Consider the following 17955-nt stretch of genomic DNA (forward strand, 5'->3'; position numbering starts at 1 on the left):
CTCCCTCCCCCTTAAGAACGTAACACATGCTAGCTGCCAGTGTAGAGCCCAGCCCACCGGCTGCTGCCAATACACAGTGTATGGATGCTTCGCACAGGTTATGGAATGTTGCTAATATTCGGATCAAAGATTCTAGGGTGTAATTCTACTCTAGGAAGTTCTGCATACAATACCATGTCTTAATGCTATTTTAATCCACGTTATTGTACCAAATACATTGCCGATTTTTATCAGTTAGATCATATCGCTTAGTTGATTTTGTTTACCCATGCCAACAGTTGCTAAGGGAAGAAAAGCCATGCTTTTAAACAAGGGTATTGTTCATTTCAGCCCAATTGGTCAGTAATAGCAAATGCACACGGATTTGACAGAAAATTAAGCAATTTAAATGAAGAAAAGAAAAGAATTATATGGGCGTGCGGTTTACATTGCCCATATGAAAGAATTATATGGCCAGTGGTGGCCTAGCGGTTAAGGAAGTGGCCCCGTAATCAGAAGGTTGCCGGTTCGAATCCCGATCCGCCAAGGTGCCACTGAGGTGCCACTGAGCAAAGCACCGTCCCCACACACTGCTCCCCGGGCGCCTGTCATGGCTGCCCACTGCTCACTCAGGGTGATGGGATAAATGCAGAGGACAAATTTCACTGTGTGCACATGTGTGTATCACATGTGACAATCACTTCACTTTCACTTAGACGTTTCTAGTGGGCATTCCCAAGTTGAAATCATGGATATGTTTTTCTTGTCGTGGCGCAACGTGTTTTTTTTTTTGGTTTCAATCTGTATCATAGTATGCTTGCCCTCCTAAATCTACATGGCATAAAGTAAAAGAACGAAAAGTAATGTAAAAAAAGTAGATCTACAATCGCAAATTTAAACTGATAAAGACTTCCATGAGCCGGCAAAAAGACAAAAGGATCACACAGCTAACGACAACATTAACTGCAGCTATGAAGTTTTAAGGTAGGACAATATGTTTCATTTATCATTTGCCCGCCGTGGCTCTAGTTGGCAAGAAATTCACCGCACATATTATTTTGACCGCATCATATTTCTTGTTGGGTCTATTTGTTGCACCTTATACCACCTCTCAACTACATGAGCGCACATGTCCACAACATTCTGACAACCCACGTGTAAACCTGCTGTTTATCTAAGTTATTGGTTTATTAAATATGGCACGGGTGGTGGGATTTCGCTTACTTTACCATTTCATTCTGTTGGTGTCCTTGAATTTATTTGTTCCTGGCCCTGCGCATGATATGACTGCCCCCTAGCTACGAGGATGTAATTGTCTTCTTTGGGAAAGCTGCAAAGCAACAATTGCTGATTACAGGTACATGGCATTTTGGTTCACTTTTATAGACATTTCCATTTCTATTTCGAACTAGCACATTCTGGATTATTCAAACAAATACTGTTTGTTATGGTACGATCTGGTTGTGCTACGTTGCTACCTGTCTCTATAAACAGAGATGGGTAACCTGGTGCTAACATTAACGTGAGGTAATGGCATTAGGCTGTTCTGATTATAATTTGAGATCCAATTTACTGTATCAACTTAAGCCACCTTCTTTTCACTTTTTCCGAGGTAAAAAGCGGCAAAAGATTTTGTCAACATAATTCTGCTTTTACAACATGGTACACCACACTAGTTTGGACCCACAAGTGGCATGGTCACGTAGCAACTAGCTATCCCTAGCCATGGACCTCGCAAAAGTTTTGCCCAGGGGCCCACATGACCCATAATCCGTCCCTGGATACAAGGAATCTTACATTGTAGCCTTTTATACTTCATATTTGTAATTTAACATGTTGTAAAATCAAATGTGATTTAAAAAGTGTGGTGTGCCATTGTATATTTTAAATGAGACATGTAGACTAGAAATGTATGTGTGAAAAGGGGCTTCAAGTCTACAACATAGGCCCACAAGTAACTTTAACAGGAAAGGTGTGTGGGACCCCACTAAACACTCACTAGAACACTGTGTTAATGTGAATACGTCTTACAAAGATATCTTTGCTAGTTCATTGCATCAAAGCATTACCTGGGTAAATAAAAACTAGCAGCATTTGTGTCTTGTTTAGAAAAAGATCACTGCTCAGAATTGGATTCTTTTGGCTTTTCAGGAGACAAATTTTGTGTTATCTAAATCATGGAAACATCATATTCATTTATAAATTATACTAATGAGTGAAATAATCTAAACATTCTACATAAATGTATTTACATGTACTGTTACGTCCCGTGGTCATGTGATGTGCTGTCTGTGTTCTCTGTCTTGTTTGTGTTTTCCTTTTTGTAGGAGGAGCCTGTAATTTACGGAACTTCTCCCATTTGCGCTCCCGTAGGAATGAGGCTGTTAAAGATGCCGTGGGTCTGCTGCGACGGAAGGAAAGGGATGCCCTGTTCACAGTAGTCTAACCTGTGCTTTTTTGTGGCCTGACTGTAGTCTTGTTTCAAGGCTTTAATAGTACTGTTTTGATTTATTAAAATTACCTTGTTAAAACATTTGTGGCGTTTCCCTTCCTCTTTCTGATTGTTCACGTTCAGTATTTGCCATTAACAAATTGTGTATGTAGTATTGCAGTGGTGGCCTAGCGGGTAAGGACACAGACCCGTAATTCAAATCCCTGAACCACCAAGGTGCCACTATCACCACACACTGCTCCTCGGGCACCTTTCATGGCTGCCCACCGATCACCAAGGGTGATGGTTTAAAAGATTTTGAGTGGAACAAATCACACTGGTGGTAAGGCATTTTGTTTTGGGAAGCGAATAAAAAAAAGTGAAACTGAAACACAGCACAGGACACGGTGCACACAATGAAATGTGTCCTCTGCTTTTAACCCATCACCCTTGGTGAGCAGTGTGCAGCAATGAGCAGTGTGTGGGGATGGTACTTTCAAACCGGCAACCTTCTGATTACAGGGTCGCTTCCTTAACTGCTAGGCCACCACAGAAAGGCCACAGAGAAAGATCTGACGTTTCAGAAAGCAATCGATATTGCCGCGTCCATGGAAACCACGTGCAGCAGATCAGTGGGTTTCTGAAAGTGAATGCAGTTGTTTTTCCCTAAATGCGACCAATGCTGCCAGTGCGGGAAAATGAATCATACTGATGATGACTGCTTGTATAGGGATCGTGACTGTCACCAGTGTGGGAAGAAATGCCACACCAAGTGCATGTGTAGTAATAAAATCAAAAACAGCCGAGACAGAGAGAGGTCAAGAAAAGAGGAAAAACCTAAACAGAGATGTAATGCAACAAAGTGGAAAACAAGAGATAAAAAGAAGAGAATTCATGTCGAAGCTAGTGAAAGTAATGAAAATAAATCTGACACTGACTGTGAGTTGGGACTGTTTTCTCAACGTATGTCAAAAAGGGAAATATTCGCTAGCAACAGTCAGTAGAAAGAAAATGGAGATGGAGCAGTACCAATGACCCTTGCAACCCACTGAAATCATGCTAAAGACCTACAAAGACCTCATCCAAGTTCAAGTAAGATTACACAAGCAGTGTGCTGAGTTGCCTTTATATGTAGTGAAAGTAGACGTACCACCATTGTTTGGAAAAGAGTGGCTGAGAGCTATTAAACTGAATTGGAAGGACATAAAGGCTGTCCATGTAATTGAACATGAGTGGAGGCTGAGAAAAAATGCCTGACAGAGCTTGGGGTGATTTCACCTGTGGAGCATAGTGATTGGGCTATTGGCCTATCATTAAAAAGGCGCAGTGAGGCTGTGTAAAGTGAGAGTGAAGTGATTGTCATTGTGAAACACAGAAGCACACAATGAAATGTGTCCTCTGCTTTTAACCATGACCCTTGGTGAGCAGTGACAGGCACCCAGGGAGCAGTGTGTGGAGATGGTGCTTTGCTCAGTGGCACCTCAGTGGCACCGTGGTGGCTCGGGATTTGAAAGATTTGGAGATTTCAATGGGGATGGGGATTTCAAGATCACCTTAACCCAGCTCTCTGTGTATAAGTACCCAATTCCACGCATTGAGGACTTGTTTTGCATCTCTAGCTGGAGATCAATGCTTCAGTAAACTGGATTTATCTAATGCATATCTACAGATGGAGGTTGATGAATAATCCTAATTAAAAGAGCAGTACAGTCAATTCAGCAGAAAAATACCATTATTTTACAGTTGTTCCCATCATATTAAAAATACTGCAAATACTATAATGATCAAATACCTTCAATAAAATGACCAGACCAGAGGATAAGCAGAGAAATACATTTATTTTACAGTGTAAAATAAATGAAAAGTGGAAAACATGTATGTATACAAACATCTTTAATAAAACCAAAGCATTTCACATTTAGTAGATTTATTTTAAAGATTTAACCTGAATTGCCAATGCTAACAATTAATTAAGTATTAAAGGAAAACGCCAATTTTCTGAAAAAAAAAAAAAAAAAAAAATGCTAATCTGCAGTTTACTATTAGTGAACACATACCCTTCTCTTGCAATACCCAGTCTGAAATCTAGTTTAGCAAAATTCCTTGGACATGGAGGCCACTATGGAATCAGATTAGTGTAAAAAAATTTAAACAAAACTTTCCTAATATCAAACGCTTGTCTTTACAGTTTCACTGCTGGCTTTTCAGTCGCTCTGCCCTGCTTTACGTTTATGCTGTCTGAGGATTCGGTTGGACTTTTGGCACAATTCTCTCGTGTGAGTGGGGCTTCACCTCATTTGCCAGCAGGTATTTGTGTGACAGCTCTGTTTCCCAGAACTATCACTGCAAGATATGTCAGCTTCAAGAACACACAGAGCAGCCTCAGTTATTAGTGGTCATATATGGATTTTACATTTCAATGTTTTATTTTTGTTTGATATTAGGAAGGTTTTGTTTGCACAAATCTGATTCCATGGGCCACCAGCTAAACAAAATACTATCCATTTGTAGTGAATTTTGTAGCAAATGGTGTCAAGACTAAGCATTGTGCAAAAAAAAAAAAAAAAAATCGGCAAATAAGCAAATCAAAAAGCTGCTGTTTTCCTGTAGCATAAGCTCAAGGCTAACATAGAACATAAAAAGATAAAAACAAAGAACACCGTGAAATAAAAGTATACCTAATCCAATAAATACAATACAAAGGTTTGTAGAATTAGGCTTACAGAACAATACTAAACTGAAAAACTACAATTACTAAACTTAGTGTTTTTAAACGGTGGTCATGAAAAGTGATGTAGTCATTGGGAGGGTTCCACTGCAAATTTCTCCCGCAACATTATTCAAAGTTTAATTAATAACTTCTTAACACCTTACCAAAATGCAATAAACATCCAGAACAGAAGTGTTGCTTATATCTGCTTTCAATCCGGCAGGAGTCCACTGGATTGGCTCATTGAGGAGGGGTGGGGTGAGGGACAGAAAAGACGAGAACATTAAATGTAACTTTTTAATTAAACAGACAAAAAAAAGGTAAAGAACAAAGAGGTGGGTCTATATTTGTACACAGATCACACCATTACATAACAATCAAAATCATTTAGTCCTTACCAGGTTCTAAATGTTTAAATCTAACCTCAAGAGTACAAAAATACTTTGTGGAATATGTTTAAACAAAAACTAAGCCAAAGACAAATATAAAAGTAAGAACACCCTTGTTTTTTCAATGGGATTTAAATGGGTAACTTGACAATCCCCCCAGCAATTTGCAATGTTGCAGTTGCAACAATTAAACACAAATTCAGCCAATCTGCATGAATTATTTGCATTTTTGTCAAATCACAGCAACACTCAAACAAATTGAAAAACATTTTCCTACTGCAAAGCACTCATGGAGGGTTGCAGACTTGTTCGAACAGCCAAGGGAAATCACCCTAACAGTGGCTCTGACTTCCAGATGTTTTGTTCTTGTACTAAGTCAAGGTTCTTTTTTCAATTATGTTTATCATTCTAGACAAATATAGTCCAACTTTGTTGGAAAAATTATTCCGGAGCATTAAAAAAAAGATCATTATTTGATTTGTTTTATTTATATATTACTATAAAACAATGTAAGATGATTTGAAGTTGTAACCTATTTCGGCAGTTTCACAGCAACTACAGAAAGCACTGAGGAGTGCCAACTATCTCTATGGACATCAACCACCACTCCACTTGAAACGCAGCCAAATGTATAAGCAGCTGCAGTGCTGCCATCTTCAGGTCCAAAGGACGTCGTGCATTATTTTTTCACTCTTGTCTCGCCATGCTCGTGCTCATTTCACACATGCCACTTGTGCCTGTCTGTACCACGTGACTATGAAATATTTGTCTATGTATGAAATAAGATAATTATATGATTTTTGGATAAAATTTTAGTTTGGGAAATCCAACTGTCTCAAAAGAACATTTCTATGACAAAATTATATTTAAGACCTCTGTCCTACCAAAGTAGTTATCTGATAAGCAGACTGATACACATAAAAATGAATTGTCCAGAATGTTGAGGTTTTTATAGCATTTTAGTGAATAATGTACTGATTTCGTGTTTTCCATCATACGTGTTACACCAGTCGCTGCTCTTCTTTCCGGAAGTGACATAAGTCACCCGGAACTTGTCACCATAAACATTTTTAAATTCTCTGAATACATAAAATTCTTTAAGCGGGGAAAAAAATTTAAACAAACTTTTACTATAAACGCGTTGATGTACATCTTTCAAATGAGAATTCTGTACAACTATATGGGCTTGTCACTCGCTGTGTAAGAACAACAGAAAACGCGCGTGAATCTGGAGCAGCCAGATTAGCTATTTAGCGCTTCTGCTTATTCCTATGCAGTGGACGTCCCGGCAACAGGACAGTTTGATATCAGGTATTTATTTTTTCTCCATGTCTCACCTAAATACCCCCAAACTGATGCACGTCTTTGGAGTCCGCTTTTATGGCGAATGCACCATTTGTTTACTTTCTGTTTTTGAAGTCCAACATCAACAACGTGACCCAATGTGATGGGGTTTCGTGTTTTCTCTACACTACAATGTTTCAGTCTTAAATGTCGAAAACAATCTCTTTTTACATACAAGAGAAGTCGTAGGATAGTTGTGATTAAACATAATTACTAACAGTTATGTGGAAAATAATAAAAAATAATTTACATCTGTTAGCAGCAATAATAATGGAATTATCTTTAAATGTACACTTATACCTAGGATGTCTAAGGTCACATCTGCAGGCCTGTTCCAGAGCTCTGAGGGGGAACCCATGCGTTTCTACATACGGCCAAGCGCCACCAAGGCACAGCTGCATTCATTGATCACTACTGGGGGAGGCATGTTATGCCGAACCAGGGAGGCAGGGGTCATCCTGCTCGCTGATCCACAGGAGAACTTGACCGACACCAGTGGGCAGATTTACGTCTCTACCAAATACATCTGGGACTGTGTGGAGAAAAACAGGCGACTTGATGAGGTGAAGTACAGACTGAGCACCACACAGCAAATTCAAACACGGGCAACTCGGCGCAGGATTGCTGGAAATGGCCGAATGGGCTACACCATCGAGGAGGACCAGGCCATCTTGGATTTTGTGTCGAAGCATCAGAAGGATGTGCATGGCAACTGTATTTGGCAAGATATGGAGAAGGCCGGTGTCACTGGACACAGCTGGCAGTCTATGAGGGATCACTACCTCAAACACCTCAAACACAGGCGCAGGGTCGGTCGGTTAAATTTTGAACTAGGACAGAAGTCTTCCTCAAAGGCTGTTCAGCACAAGATGACCGATATTGTTTTAGAGTCACAAAAACACCCAGAGCAGGGTTTATCAGAATTGAGGAATCAGGAGTCTGAAGAATTGACAAGGCTGCAGGTTGCCTCAGTTTCAGTCTTAGAAGAGAGATGTGTTCTTCCTCCACATCGCATTTCAGATGCACCAGAGCAGGACCTACCTCCTGAGATACCAGAGATACCTCAACCTGGTGTAGGACCACAACAGGAGCCTAACCCGTCAGTTCTGGCAGAGAAAGAACCTTCATCTAATAAAAGAGCAAGAGTGGACACTGTGTCAGACAGCCCAGAGATTGGTCAGACATTCTTCATATATAAACCAATATATTTAGAAAAAAGTTTCTGCATAGTATTCATTAACATCAGTAGCATGTATTCAAATCTATTTAAATTTGCAGAGACAGGTGATCAGGTCGCCCTCAGAGTGGATCACTTACCGGCAGGAAGGACCTCCACACCTGTGCACATTAAGATGGGCATTCTTGAGCGAGCAGCCAAAGAATTTGAAGATTCACAGTGGGTATGGAAAAATTGCCTATAGTTTAAAATACGCATAGTTTTTTTGCACCTATATTTGAGTATTTCTGGATTTAAAAAGTAACATGATATTAAAAAAAAAAATAAAGGTGATTTGTAGTCATAAACAACTAGTTGTGTGTTAAATCAATAAAGGGGTTATTCTTGATGACATTTTGAACTATTACAGTTAGTTTCACATGCATGATGTAATAAAATGTCCAATGGAATCAGAATGATTTGGCCTTTTTATTTTAAAGGTCCCCTGACAAGATTTTTTTGCTTTTATATAGTTATTAGTGGTTCCCTAATACAGTATCTGACCACATCAAGACCATTCACAAACCACAATGTTAAATAATATTAATCTTAATGTTAAATAATATAAAAAAGTGACATTTTAATGATAGGTGACCTTTGACCACTTGACCAAAGGACAGCAAAATGTGTTTTGATTATGTATATGTAATGTGACTTGCAGTACAGTACCAATGTTGCTTCCTGATCTTTACTTTCTTTCTACTTTAGCCAGATGAGGAGCACGAAGAAGATCAGTGTCAGAGCATCTCCTCCACTCCCTCACACCACGAGGTGGACACTGAGAGTGGCACTGAGGTGCTGGCACAGAATGGTTCCAGTCCACAGCGGAGGAGCCTGGAACCACAGTGTATTGGCCATGACCTGAGGGCTGAGGACAATCAGCAACCTGGGCCTAGCAATGCCACCCCTGTCACCTCCAAGGCTCACCTTTTCCTCTTTGACAACGAGTCACAGGAAGACAACAGTCCATCAACAGAAGAAGAGTGTGTGTCTCAGGAAACTTTGGAGAAGGAGGGAGAGTGTCTGATATTGGATTTAATGAGGGAGTCAAATCAGAGCCTGGAGGAGGTGACCAAGGTACTCCTGAAGACGAGTGGTGATGTTACGTTAGCTTTGCGTTGCTTGCTTGAGGGACATAATTCAGGGCCTCTGTGGACTTGCAGTGATGATGAGCTCCTGTTGTCAGGCGACCATCACTCCATATCAAAGCTGCGGCAGATATATGGAGAGGCTGGAGTGTCTGATAGGATGGCTTTCCTTCAGATACTGTGATAACATAGTCAAAATTAACCAAAAAAAGGAAACTTGCATTTTATAGACCGTTTTCAACATTCTTTATATTTTTATCCAAATGTGTGATGTGAATGTATTTCCCCTCATCTCTAGAAATGTAATAAATAAATTGAAAATCAGAATGTATGATATGCAAAAATACATATATTTGCCTAAGCTAAAGACTATACCCCGTTTAATACTACTGTTTTAAATAAAAGCGTACCTGTGGTTTGTTCTGTTTATTGAATTCAACCTGAAATCGCGTTTCCGTAACTCGGGCATTTTTTGGACCACGCGGCTCGCCGTTGCTGGGAACGCTCATGAAGAAGAGAGGTGCTGTTGACAAATTACTGAAGGGTCTTTTGCGCAAAGGAGGTGCGTGTTTTAAAGTTTATTTCGTGCTCCTGTACAGTCGTTTCGGCGGAGACCCCATTTCAACGGGTCTCCGCCTGTCGTGAGCTGCAAGTGAAACGGGGGCGAGCGGCGCTCTAATGGCTGTCAGTGTCATGGAACAGAGCGGTCTCGCAGAGTCGGGGCTAACCCTCTCAAATTGCAGCGTTACGGCCGGCGACAGCGGAGCGGTCTGGCGGTTAGCTTTAGCATGTTTTATTAGCTGCTTCTCCTGAGCGGCGTGAGGAGGTACTGCTTCATGCCGCCAAGCAGAAACAACGTCGGGGTGAAATTCAGCTGTCGCCGAAAAAAATTCCCGTACTTATGTAAACACAACTGTCACTAATAAACTGGATTAGTTATATATGACGTAATAATAAACACGGGGCTATGGGTGTAACAGCAAATTTTATATCTGAAACAACATGGAAAGCGACTGTAGGCATTTTGCGTAGTTTGTTCTTTGATGACAGACAGGTCACTGGTTCAGGTGGGAAATGTGCCCGAAGTTTTTATCCTTGGACTCCTGCTGAAAGCTCATTTTTTCCTGCTTACTTAGACTGTCACGTTTTACTGTCAGAGGTGTGCCTGACACGCAGGAGGCAGCATGAGCTCCAAGGGGGGCGGCACTGCCCTGACCCGCCGAAACTATCACCTGGCCTCAGACATGGACAAACCCAAGGCCACAGGTGAGTGCAGGCAAAATGCTGAAATGCTGAAACTCAGCGGTCTTCATTAGATGGAACTGTGTAAGAAGTATTGCTTCATGTTTTCCTAAACAGGTGATGGACTACTTAATTTCACAAACACAATATGCTAATTATATATGGATTATTTTAACTAGGCTCATAAAACCAGGGACCAGTAGGATATGTTGTGAATTAAGATTTATTTAGTAATATTTTCACAATATTTGTTTCTTCCTAAGTGGTCCTGTGATTACCACTTGATTAAGTTTAGATGAGCAAATGAGGCTGGCTGGAGATTGTGAACACAGCATCTTTTTCTTTTGACAGGAATCGTCAATGAGAAGCTGCTAAGTGATTATTTGCACCATGTATTCCCTTCTAATAAACTCGTCCCGACACCAGCATCCCACAGGTACATCTATGATGACAGGATCCTAACACACTTAGAATTAAGGCACACAGAACACATTCTTACTGGTGCAAACAGGGGGCAACATGGCAGGTACAGTCTAGTGAAATAAGTGGTCCTAAAATGTTGTGGCAGAAAAAGAGGACAACATGGCTACAGTAGACCAGCAACAGGTTTAAAACACCAGGTTCCAAAACCACCTCCAGGACAATTGATATTTACAAATATTCACAACAAATTTCTCATGTTACATAGGGTGGCAGGTCTGTTGTGGTGACAAGTAGACCAGTGGCTTCCTGAGCTCTGTGCTGGTCAGGTTTCCTGGCTTATCCATACATAGAGCCTGTCTACAGGGTAGATGGTATGCAAGTGTGGTTGGGTGGCACTATTAATATCTACATTTAGTTTTAGACGTAGGGTTGAGTTATACCAGAGATTTTTGTGTTCATCCAGTACAAATAAATTTACTCTTGAGCTTGACCTTTCATCACCTAATCTAGATCATCCGACTGAACATGTGTGCCACATCTTTAGAAATTCCTTCAAAACATTCCTGATATCATGTTTCCAAGAATGTAAAATTTGCCGTACCAAATTTCAGTCAGTTGATTTAGTCCAACTGGACAGTCTAAAAATATCTAAACTAAAACATACATACATACACATGAATAAATAAATTGGTTATTAAACCAATTAGTTGTTTTTAAGGCTTATAATGATTAATTGTCCAATTTTCTCATCCTCAGAAAAACATTGACATTTCAGGACCTGCCCACCCACCTGGAATGTTTGCTGTCAGAGGGAGAGATACCAGATGACAATCAAGGTGCACTGTTTCTTACACACAGACACATAGTAACTCACACAAAAGAACAGCTAGTACAATTTGTGCAATACTTGTTTATTTGTAAATTCATTCCGGAGTGATTACAGCTTCGGCTGCAGTTTATATTTCCATATTTGCCCCATTGTTCGTATGATTGACTGCAGGTGCTTTTGCAGATTTGTCATATAAGCCCTTTAGTCTGACACCTTTCCTCCACAACAGATTGCTTTCTTTTAGTCCTTATACCATCCTTTCTCATTTGGCTTCAACCCTCATTTTAGCTGTACAACTAAAACTTGTGAAAAGACAGAAGTTGTATTATTGCCATTGGATATTAACTGTCCTTTTGGTTTCTTAATGAATGATAGGTGGAGACCTCAGGATTAAATGTACTGTACTAAATAAAACTGGGTTTTTTTACTTTGGGGCATCATAATTGCATAGTTTTATAGTCTATATATAGGTCCATATCCATGATCTATGCAGTATCTCCACAGCCATTACGCTTCAGGGCTGGTTCATTCTGATTTATGTTCTTATTCTGATTCTTGTTTTTTTTCTCTGCAGATCAGTCAGCTGATGGACGCCTTGGTCCGTCCACAGTTGTTTTAGATCACACCAGTGGGTTTGAGGGCCTCCTCTTTGTGGATGATGACCTATTGGGGGTAGGAGCAGAGGGTGGTACAATGTGACCTGGTCTTTTAGTTCTCTCTTTAGTTTATAAATCCCAGCTACACTGTTATCTGCAGCTACTGTTCAGTTCCACCACTGATCATTTGCTGCTGAGGTTGCGTTCTGAATACCTATGAGAAATTGAAAGAACACGACATATTTTCATTGGACTATTACTAAAAGATATAGCATTTAAATAATATTTGTTAGTGCACATTAAAAGGTATTTATGCTGGTATTTTAATTATATGCTTTTTTTCTGTTTTCTATGTTCTGTTTAGAGAAAAACACTCACTAAAAGAAGACTATGACAGTTTGTGAACTGAGGTTTTCTCTTTATCTTAACAGGTCATTGGTCACAGCAATTTCAGCTCCATTAGAGCTACTACATGTGTATTCAAAGGTAAAAGTAAAATGCAATCAACAATATTTTGTTTATGAAATATGTATATATAATAATAATATATGATATGTATGGTGGATAATTCAGTCAGGTTAAAAAGTTACTTTGTGCAGGTTTATGTAATAAACTTTTTTTGTGAATGCTTGCAGGAAAGTGGGTGTATGAGGTGCTCATCTCATCTCAGGGTCTGATGCAGATTGGCTGGTGCACACTCAACTGCCGATTCAATCAGGAGGTAAAATACATTGCCCTTGTACTGCAGCTGTTCTATCACTAAAGCAGCATTTCAATCAGCAGCTATATGTACTGTAAAAGGCCAAGCAATGCTGCTAAATCTCCTTCGAATTAATATTATTACTCCAATCTGGACTCCAGGGATTGAAAAAATACCATGACTGTACCACTCCTCCTCTCTTTAAATATAATTTTACCATAATATGGTCTCCACATCATGTGAATGGCTATTGCTCAGTAATGTTCTTTAGGAAAAGCTAAAATGATTTATTTCTCAGTAAGGGCTTTTGCTCAGAGCATTCAGGGGTAACCCGTGTTGCTAAACAACAATAGTTTCTGAACATCAGCATTGGTTCCTTGGTCTATAGCACTGCAGTGCCAGTATCACACAGTATAGCACCCTCTCTTATGCACTTCTTTACATTCTTTATCTTCTGAATTCCTCAAAATCTTGTGCCTCCAGGAGGGAGTAGGTGACACTCCAGACTCTTACGCATATGATGGCAACAGAGTGCGCAAATGGAATGTGACAACCACTAACTATGGCAAGGTCTGAACATGTACATTGAGATGATTAGATATATTTAGAATATTTCAATCATATCTGAGACATCACAACATTCAAAAGTGTGTGGTAATATCCTGATTAACATTACGTAGGTCATGGACTTGGTTTGACTGAGTGGTTCTGTCTGTTCTCTTTATTTTGTAGTCATGGGCTGCCGGAGACATTGTTAGCTGTTTGATAGACCTGGATGAAGGCACAATAACATTTTGTTTGTAAGTAATCCAGTTTCTAATGAGAACTGAGCTATCATTTAACATTAAAAATCTTTTTGTTCAAGTATCATCCTTGTTGCATTTGTTGCTATTCAAATTGTGTTCCAGAAATGGTCAGTCTCTTGGCACAGCCTTCAGCAACATAAAAATGGGTCCGGGCATTGCGTTCTTTCCTGCCATCAGCCTCTCTTTCAAAGAGTCTGTTGCATTTAACTTTGGAAGCCGCCCGCTCAGATATCCTCCTCTTATTAGCTGTTAGTATCTGGTTTTGTTCCTTGACTGATTAATTAAATGAAAGCTCTTGGGCCTCTGTCAGTTTTTTGATTGGCCATTGATTCCTTAACCGCTCTTGTCCCCACGTATCCTGTGGATGGCTACCTGCCCCTACAGACCCCACCCACTGCTGACCTCACAAAAGCTAACAAACTGCTTGGCTACATCAAGAATGTGTTGTGCACTGCCATCGACTCACAGGTATGTTTGTCTGGCTGGTACAATATGAGTGTACATGTGCAGATATTCATGAGTTCCTCTTTGCAGTTACAGATCTCACCAACCTTTTAAATATACTGACATACCTGTACCATGCACATACCTTTAAACAGTGATCAGCCACATCATTCAAATCCCTGACAAGTAACATTGATTATGTGGTTACATTGTCACATGTGTCACATGGGTGGAGATATTAGCATGAAAGTTCTGCTAGTTAATGTTGAAAGTTTGATGATTGAGCCTGAGCATCTCCAAAACAGCAAGTTACATGGCATATATGGGATTATGAATGTCATGAAGGACTGAGGCTCACATAGAGCAAGGTCTACGGCACAGACTGCTGTGAATGAGGCTGTAAACCGAAGTGTTCATGCTGACCACTGAAAACCATAGTAATCTCCTGCAATGGGAACATAAACAACAGACCTGGAGTAATCTTTTCTGTTTAGACCATGTGGACAGTGTGCCTACATGTGGATGTTATTTTTTTTTTACAGGAATCTTTTACCTAACCTCTTCATGGTAACAGTATTGTCTGCCACACTACAGACTTGTATGCCGGCTGGTCTTTGGACCTAGTGTGTCAGTATGTATGTGTGTGTGTATGTACAACAGGAGGAGAAGCTGATTGAGAAGAGCAGTTCATTCTGGCAGTTACAGGGTGAGCCCACTGTCCTGGTCACTCTCGTCCACATCTTCAACCACTTCGCCCCCCTCATGGTCAGTAAATCAAATACAAACGCATGTATTCATTATCGGGTCTGGAACATCACATCTATGGGCTCTTCCCAGTTGACCTGTTCATGAGTTCATTTAATGTTCTTAATAAACAGAAAAACTGATTTAGGTGGTGATGTATGAAATGACATTATTGTTAGGGTTGTCATTTTACCAATTGAAGCCGTGATCAGCCTGACCATGACTGATTTCATCAGATCTAAGAGATGGCGAACAGCTGTTTTATAAACTAGGAGACTGTGAATACTTGCAATGTCTGGTTCTAGAGTGACGTAATAGGGAGACCAGTGCCAATGTCTCTTCTATAAATACAAATTCAATAATATGTAATTAATTAATTATACAATAAATTAATCACAAAACTTGCTATAATGCATATTTAAAACCTGTTTTCCGCTTCACATTTAGAATGGGCTGATGCCATTCTCTGCTGAACTGAATGGTGAACAAAATGTTGAACATTTTAAGCATGGAGCAAGTTTCAGGCATTCAGGTTCATGCAGATTCATGTGAAGCACTGGCACTGCCACAACTGTCATTACTGTACACTCTTGTGAGTGTATGGTAAACAAAACGCAGAAGATGTTAATTTACTTTAATGCATTAAATATTTACACTTTATTGCAGTGGTTGATGTGTTACTTCTGACAACCCTAATAAGATTGTCAAGCATAAATTAATTACCCTAACTTGGGATTTTGATTGACAGGCTTGTCTGCAAATCTCTGTGTTTACAGTGTAAAGTTTACCTGGTGGAAGATGTTTTGATGAATTTCCTTTTGGGAATTTTGGAGGGTGGCGGTTCAGTGGATGAGCATCCCCTGATCCAGCAGCTCCTGGATCTCTTCTGGCTGCTTATGGAGGTATCTGCATCATTGTGTTATATGTTATGAGTAAGGACTTTTAAGAAAAAACATTGCACACCCATCATAAAAAGGTTTGCCATCAATATGATCAAATCAATATGCAAGAATTTGAATTTGAGGAGAACTACAAATTAATTCCATATTGGCACAAATTGTGGAAACAATTGTGAATACTCTCAATTAGACAAGTCAAAGAAAAATACTTTATTTTTTCTATATCAAGGGAAGTAAAATGAAGTGACTATATAAAATTGTATATGACGTGGATTTTAAAAAGCTGAAAGGGCATTGTTATTTTGCCATTTTCTATCTTCATGACATGGTTTTACCGACTGTGCCCTTCAGGACTATGAGGTTAGTGAGTGCCTGAAACAGCTGATGATGTCTCTTCTAAGGGCATATCGCTTCTCTCCCATCATACCAGACCTTGGGTTCCAGGTAAGAGGCTAGGAATAGGCATATGCTGTCAGTATGTCACTGTGCGCACTTGTACAAAATCTTTCATTCATTCATTCATTCTCATGATTCTTTCAGATTCACTACCTGCGTTTGACTACAGCCATTTTACATCATGAGAAGTCTCGGAAATACCTTCTCAATAATGTACTATATCCTTTATCAGTTTAATTTACAATATCTGGCTTCTCCTTGTGATCTATGGAAGGAAGCAGTTTAATTCCAGATGATTGATAAAGTGACAAATATTTTTATAAGAGCATTCTGACTGATTGTAGTCACCGAAAGTAAATCCCCACTGTCCGAATATTTCCGAAAGTCTAAATCTCCACTGGCTTCACTATACCAGTTGATTCTGATTTACCTGTAATGGGCTGGGTGTGTAGTTAGTTTCAATTCTTCATGATACAGATAAACTTTTTTTTTTAATTATGATCTAATCTGTTAGTCCTTAGCTATGTCACATTTGATGTGCTACGCTCCGTTGTGTTCTTCTATATTAAAACGCCGCTGAGAGTGAAGGAGGCTGGTCTGGAAGAGCTCATCCCTACCACATGGTGGCCTACACAGTTTGACAAAGAGGTAAGTGCACTGATGATGTGTTTCCAATTGGCAAGAAAATCACTGGTTTGTATTCAAGGCAGCAGCATAGTAATTTTCTTGATTTAATGTATTGCAGTCCTGTACATCAAATGTCGTACATTTTCTATGCATTGTTAAAGATAGTGGAGATTAATGAAGTTTCTAATGAATTTCCATGTAATTCATTTTATCAATATTGTTATGGCTTGCAAGTGCAAATAGGTGGCACTTCTATTTGAGCCTTGTAAGGTAATGATGTTAAACCTCTAATGTATGAAGGTATTCACACAATATTTATTAATGCATTCATTTTCATTGTGTTTTACTCCATGTTGCAAGATATTCTGACAAATTTCTGCTGAAACAAACTAGATCTTCTGAGCCGAGAATTCTTTTTGAATGTGTACAGACCATATCCATTATGTAAACTTGGGCTTTCATCCAGCAAGTGAAATTAATGACTGTAGATCTACATTCTATATGATGCTATTTGTTCTCAATATTGATTTTAAACCAACCAATTAATTAATTGAATACAAATGTTTAATTTTTTGTTGGACTCTCCTGTGGCACTTACAGATGGCACTGCTCTTTCTTGGTTCTTCTCTCTTTGTTCAGGGGAAAGATGAGCGGAACACGAGAGAAGAGAGTGCAGATGAGCGCTTGAGGAGGAGAGCATATGAACGTGGCTGCCAGAGGCTCAAAAAAAGAATAGAGGGTTAGAAATGAATTCTGAGAGGGTGTGGGATTGAGGAAGTGAGTGCATGAGTGCTGTTGTTCTTTAGGATACACACATGCTCCTGGTCAGATTTTATTCAGACAGCAGTCAGCATGCACTAGCCACACTAATGTCATTTCAGACACATATTCAGACATATCTGTTACATATCACAGAGGAACCTAGCTCTGGTATTTAGCAAGTGGCTACACTGATTACCTGTGTGAATGTCATTCTAGTGGTGGAAGAACTGCAGATTCAGATACTGAGACTGATGCTGAACAGCAAGGACAAAGGAACTGTACGTCTATGGTTTTCATTTTTACCTAAATGCCAGATGTTGTCAACTCTAT

At 39.6% G+C, this 17955-nt stretch overlaps 2 protein-coding genes across 3 annotated transcripts in view; both read left to right on the forward strand.

Moving 5' to 3' along the window:
- Positions 1-6568: 6568 nt before the first annotated feature.
- On the forward strand, positions 6569-9571 carry LOC114800345 (telomeric repeat-binding factor 2-interacting protein 1-like). The gene is made up of 4 exons (XM_028997576.1): positions 6569-6820; positions 7158-8029; positions 8132-8253; positions 8778-9571. The coding sequence occupies exons 2-4, from the start codon at positions 7159-7161 to the stop codon at positions 9339-9341; spliced, it is 1557 nt and encodes a 518-aa protein (XP_028853409.1). The 5' UTR covers positions 6569-6820; position 7158; the 3' UTR covers positions 9342-9571.
- A 16-nt stretch (positions 9572-9587) lies between these two features.
- LOC114800346 (E3 ubiquitin-protein ligase RNF123-like) overlaps positions 9588-17955 on the forward strand; it is a 93283-nt gene continuing 84915 nt past the window's right edge. The window contains exons 1-18 of one of the 2 annotated variants that reach the window (XM_028997577.1): positions 9588-9719; positions 10294-10423; positions 10751-10835; positions 11579-11658; positions 12226-12323; positions 12679-12733; positions 12883-12968; positions 13431-13517; positions 13680-13747; positions 13856-13981; positions 14107-14221; positions 14858-14962; positions 15718-15843; positions 16192-16284; positions 16381-16454; positions 16767-16884; positions 17503-17602; positions 17842-17903. In XM_028997577.1, the coding sequence (XP_028853410.1) occupies positions 10342-10423; positions 10751-10835; positions 11579-11658; positions 12226-12323; positions 12679-12733; positions 12883-12968; positions 13431-13517; positions 13680-13747; positions 13856-13981; positions 14107-14221; positions 14858-14962; positions 15718-15843; positions 16192-16284; positions 16381-16454; positions 16767-16884; positions 17503-17602; positions 17842-17903 (1560 nt within the window). In that variant the 5' untranslated portion in view covers positions 9588-9719; positions 10294-10341. The remainder of the gene's footprint in view (positions 9720-10293; positions 10424-10750; positions 10836-11578; positions 11659-12225; positions 12324-12678; positions 12734-12882; positions 12969-13430; positions 13518-13679; positions 13748-13855; positions 13982-14106; positions 14222-14857; positions 14963-15717; positions 15844-16191; positions 16285-16380; positions 16455-16766; positions 16885-17502; positions 17603-17841; positions 17904-17955) is intronic. The other variant, XM_028997578.1, reaches the window with a different exon arrangement.

The sequence above is a fragment of the Denticeps clupeoides genome, chromosome 12, assembly GCF_900700375.1.
Source record: "Denticeps clupeoides chromosome 12, fDenClu1.1, whole genome shotgun sequence".
Lineage (NCBI taxonomy): Eukaryota > Metazoa > Chordata > Actinopteri > Clupeiformes > Denticipitidae > Denticeps > Denticeps clupeoides.

Bases quoted from the DNA above. Each gene is read 5' to 3' on its own strand.
- LOC114800345 (XM_028997576.1), top strand. From the start codon at position 7,159: ATGTCTAAGGTCACATCTGCAGGCCTGTTCCAGAGCTCTGAGGGGGAA. The intron at 8,030-8,131 runs GTCAGACATTCT...TTAAATTTGCAG, and splicing joins GTCAGACAGCCCAGAGATTG to AGACAGGTGATCAGGTCGCC. The intron at 8,254-8,777 runs GTATGGAAAAAT...TTTCTACTTTAG, and splicing joins AATTTGAAGATTCACAGTGG to CCAGATGAGGAGCACGAAGA.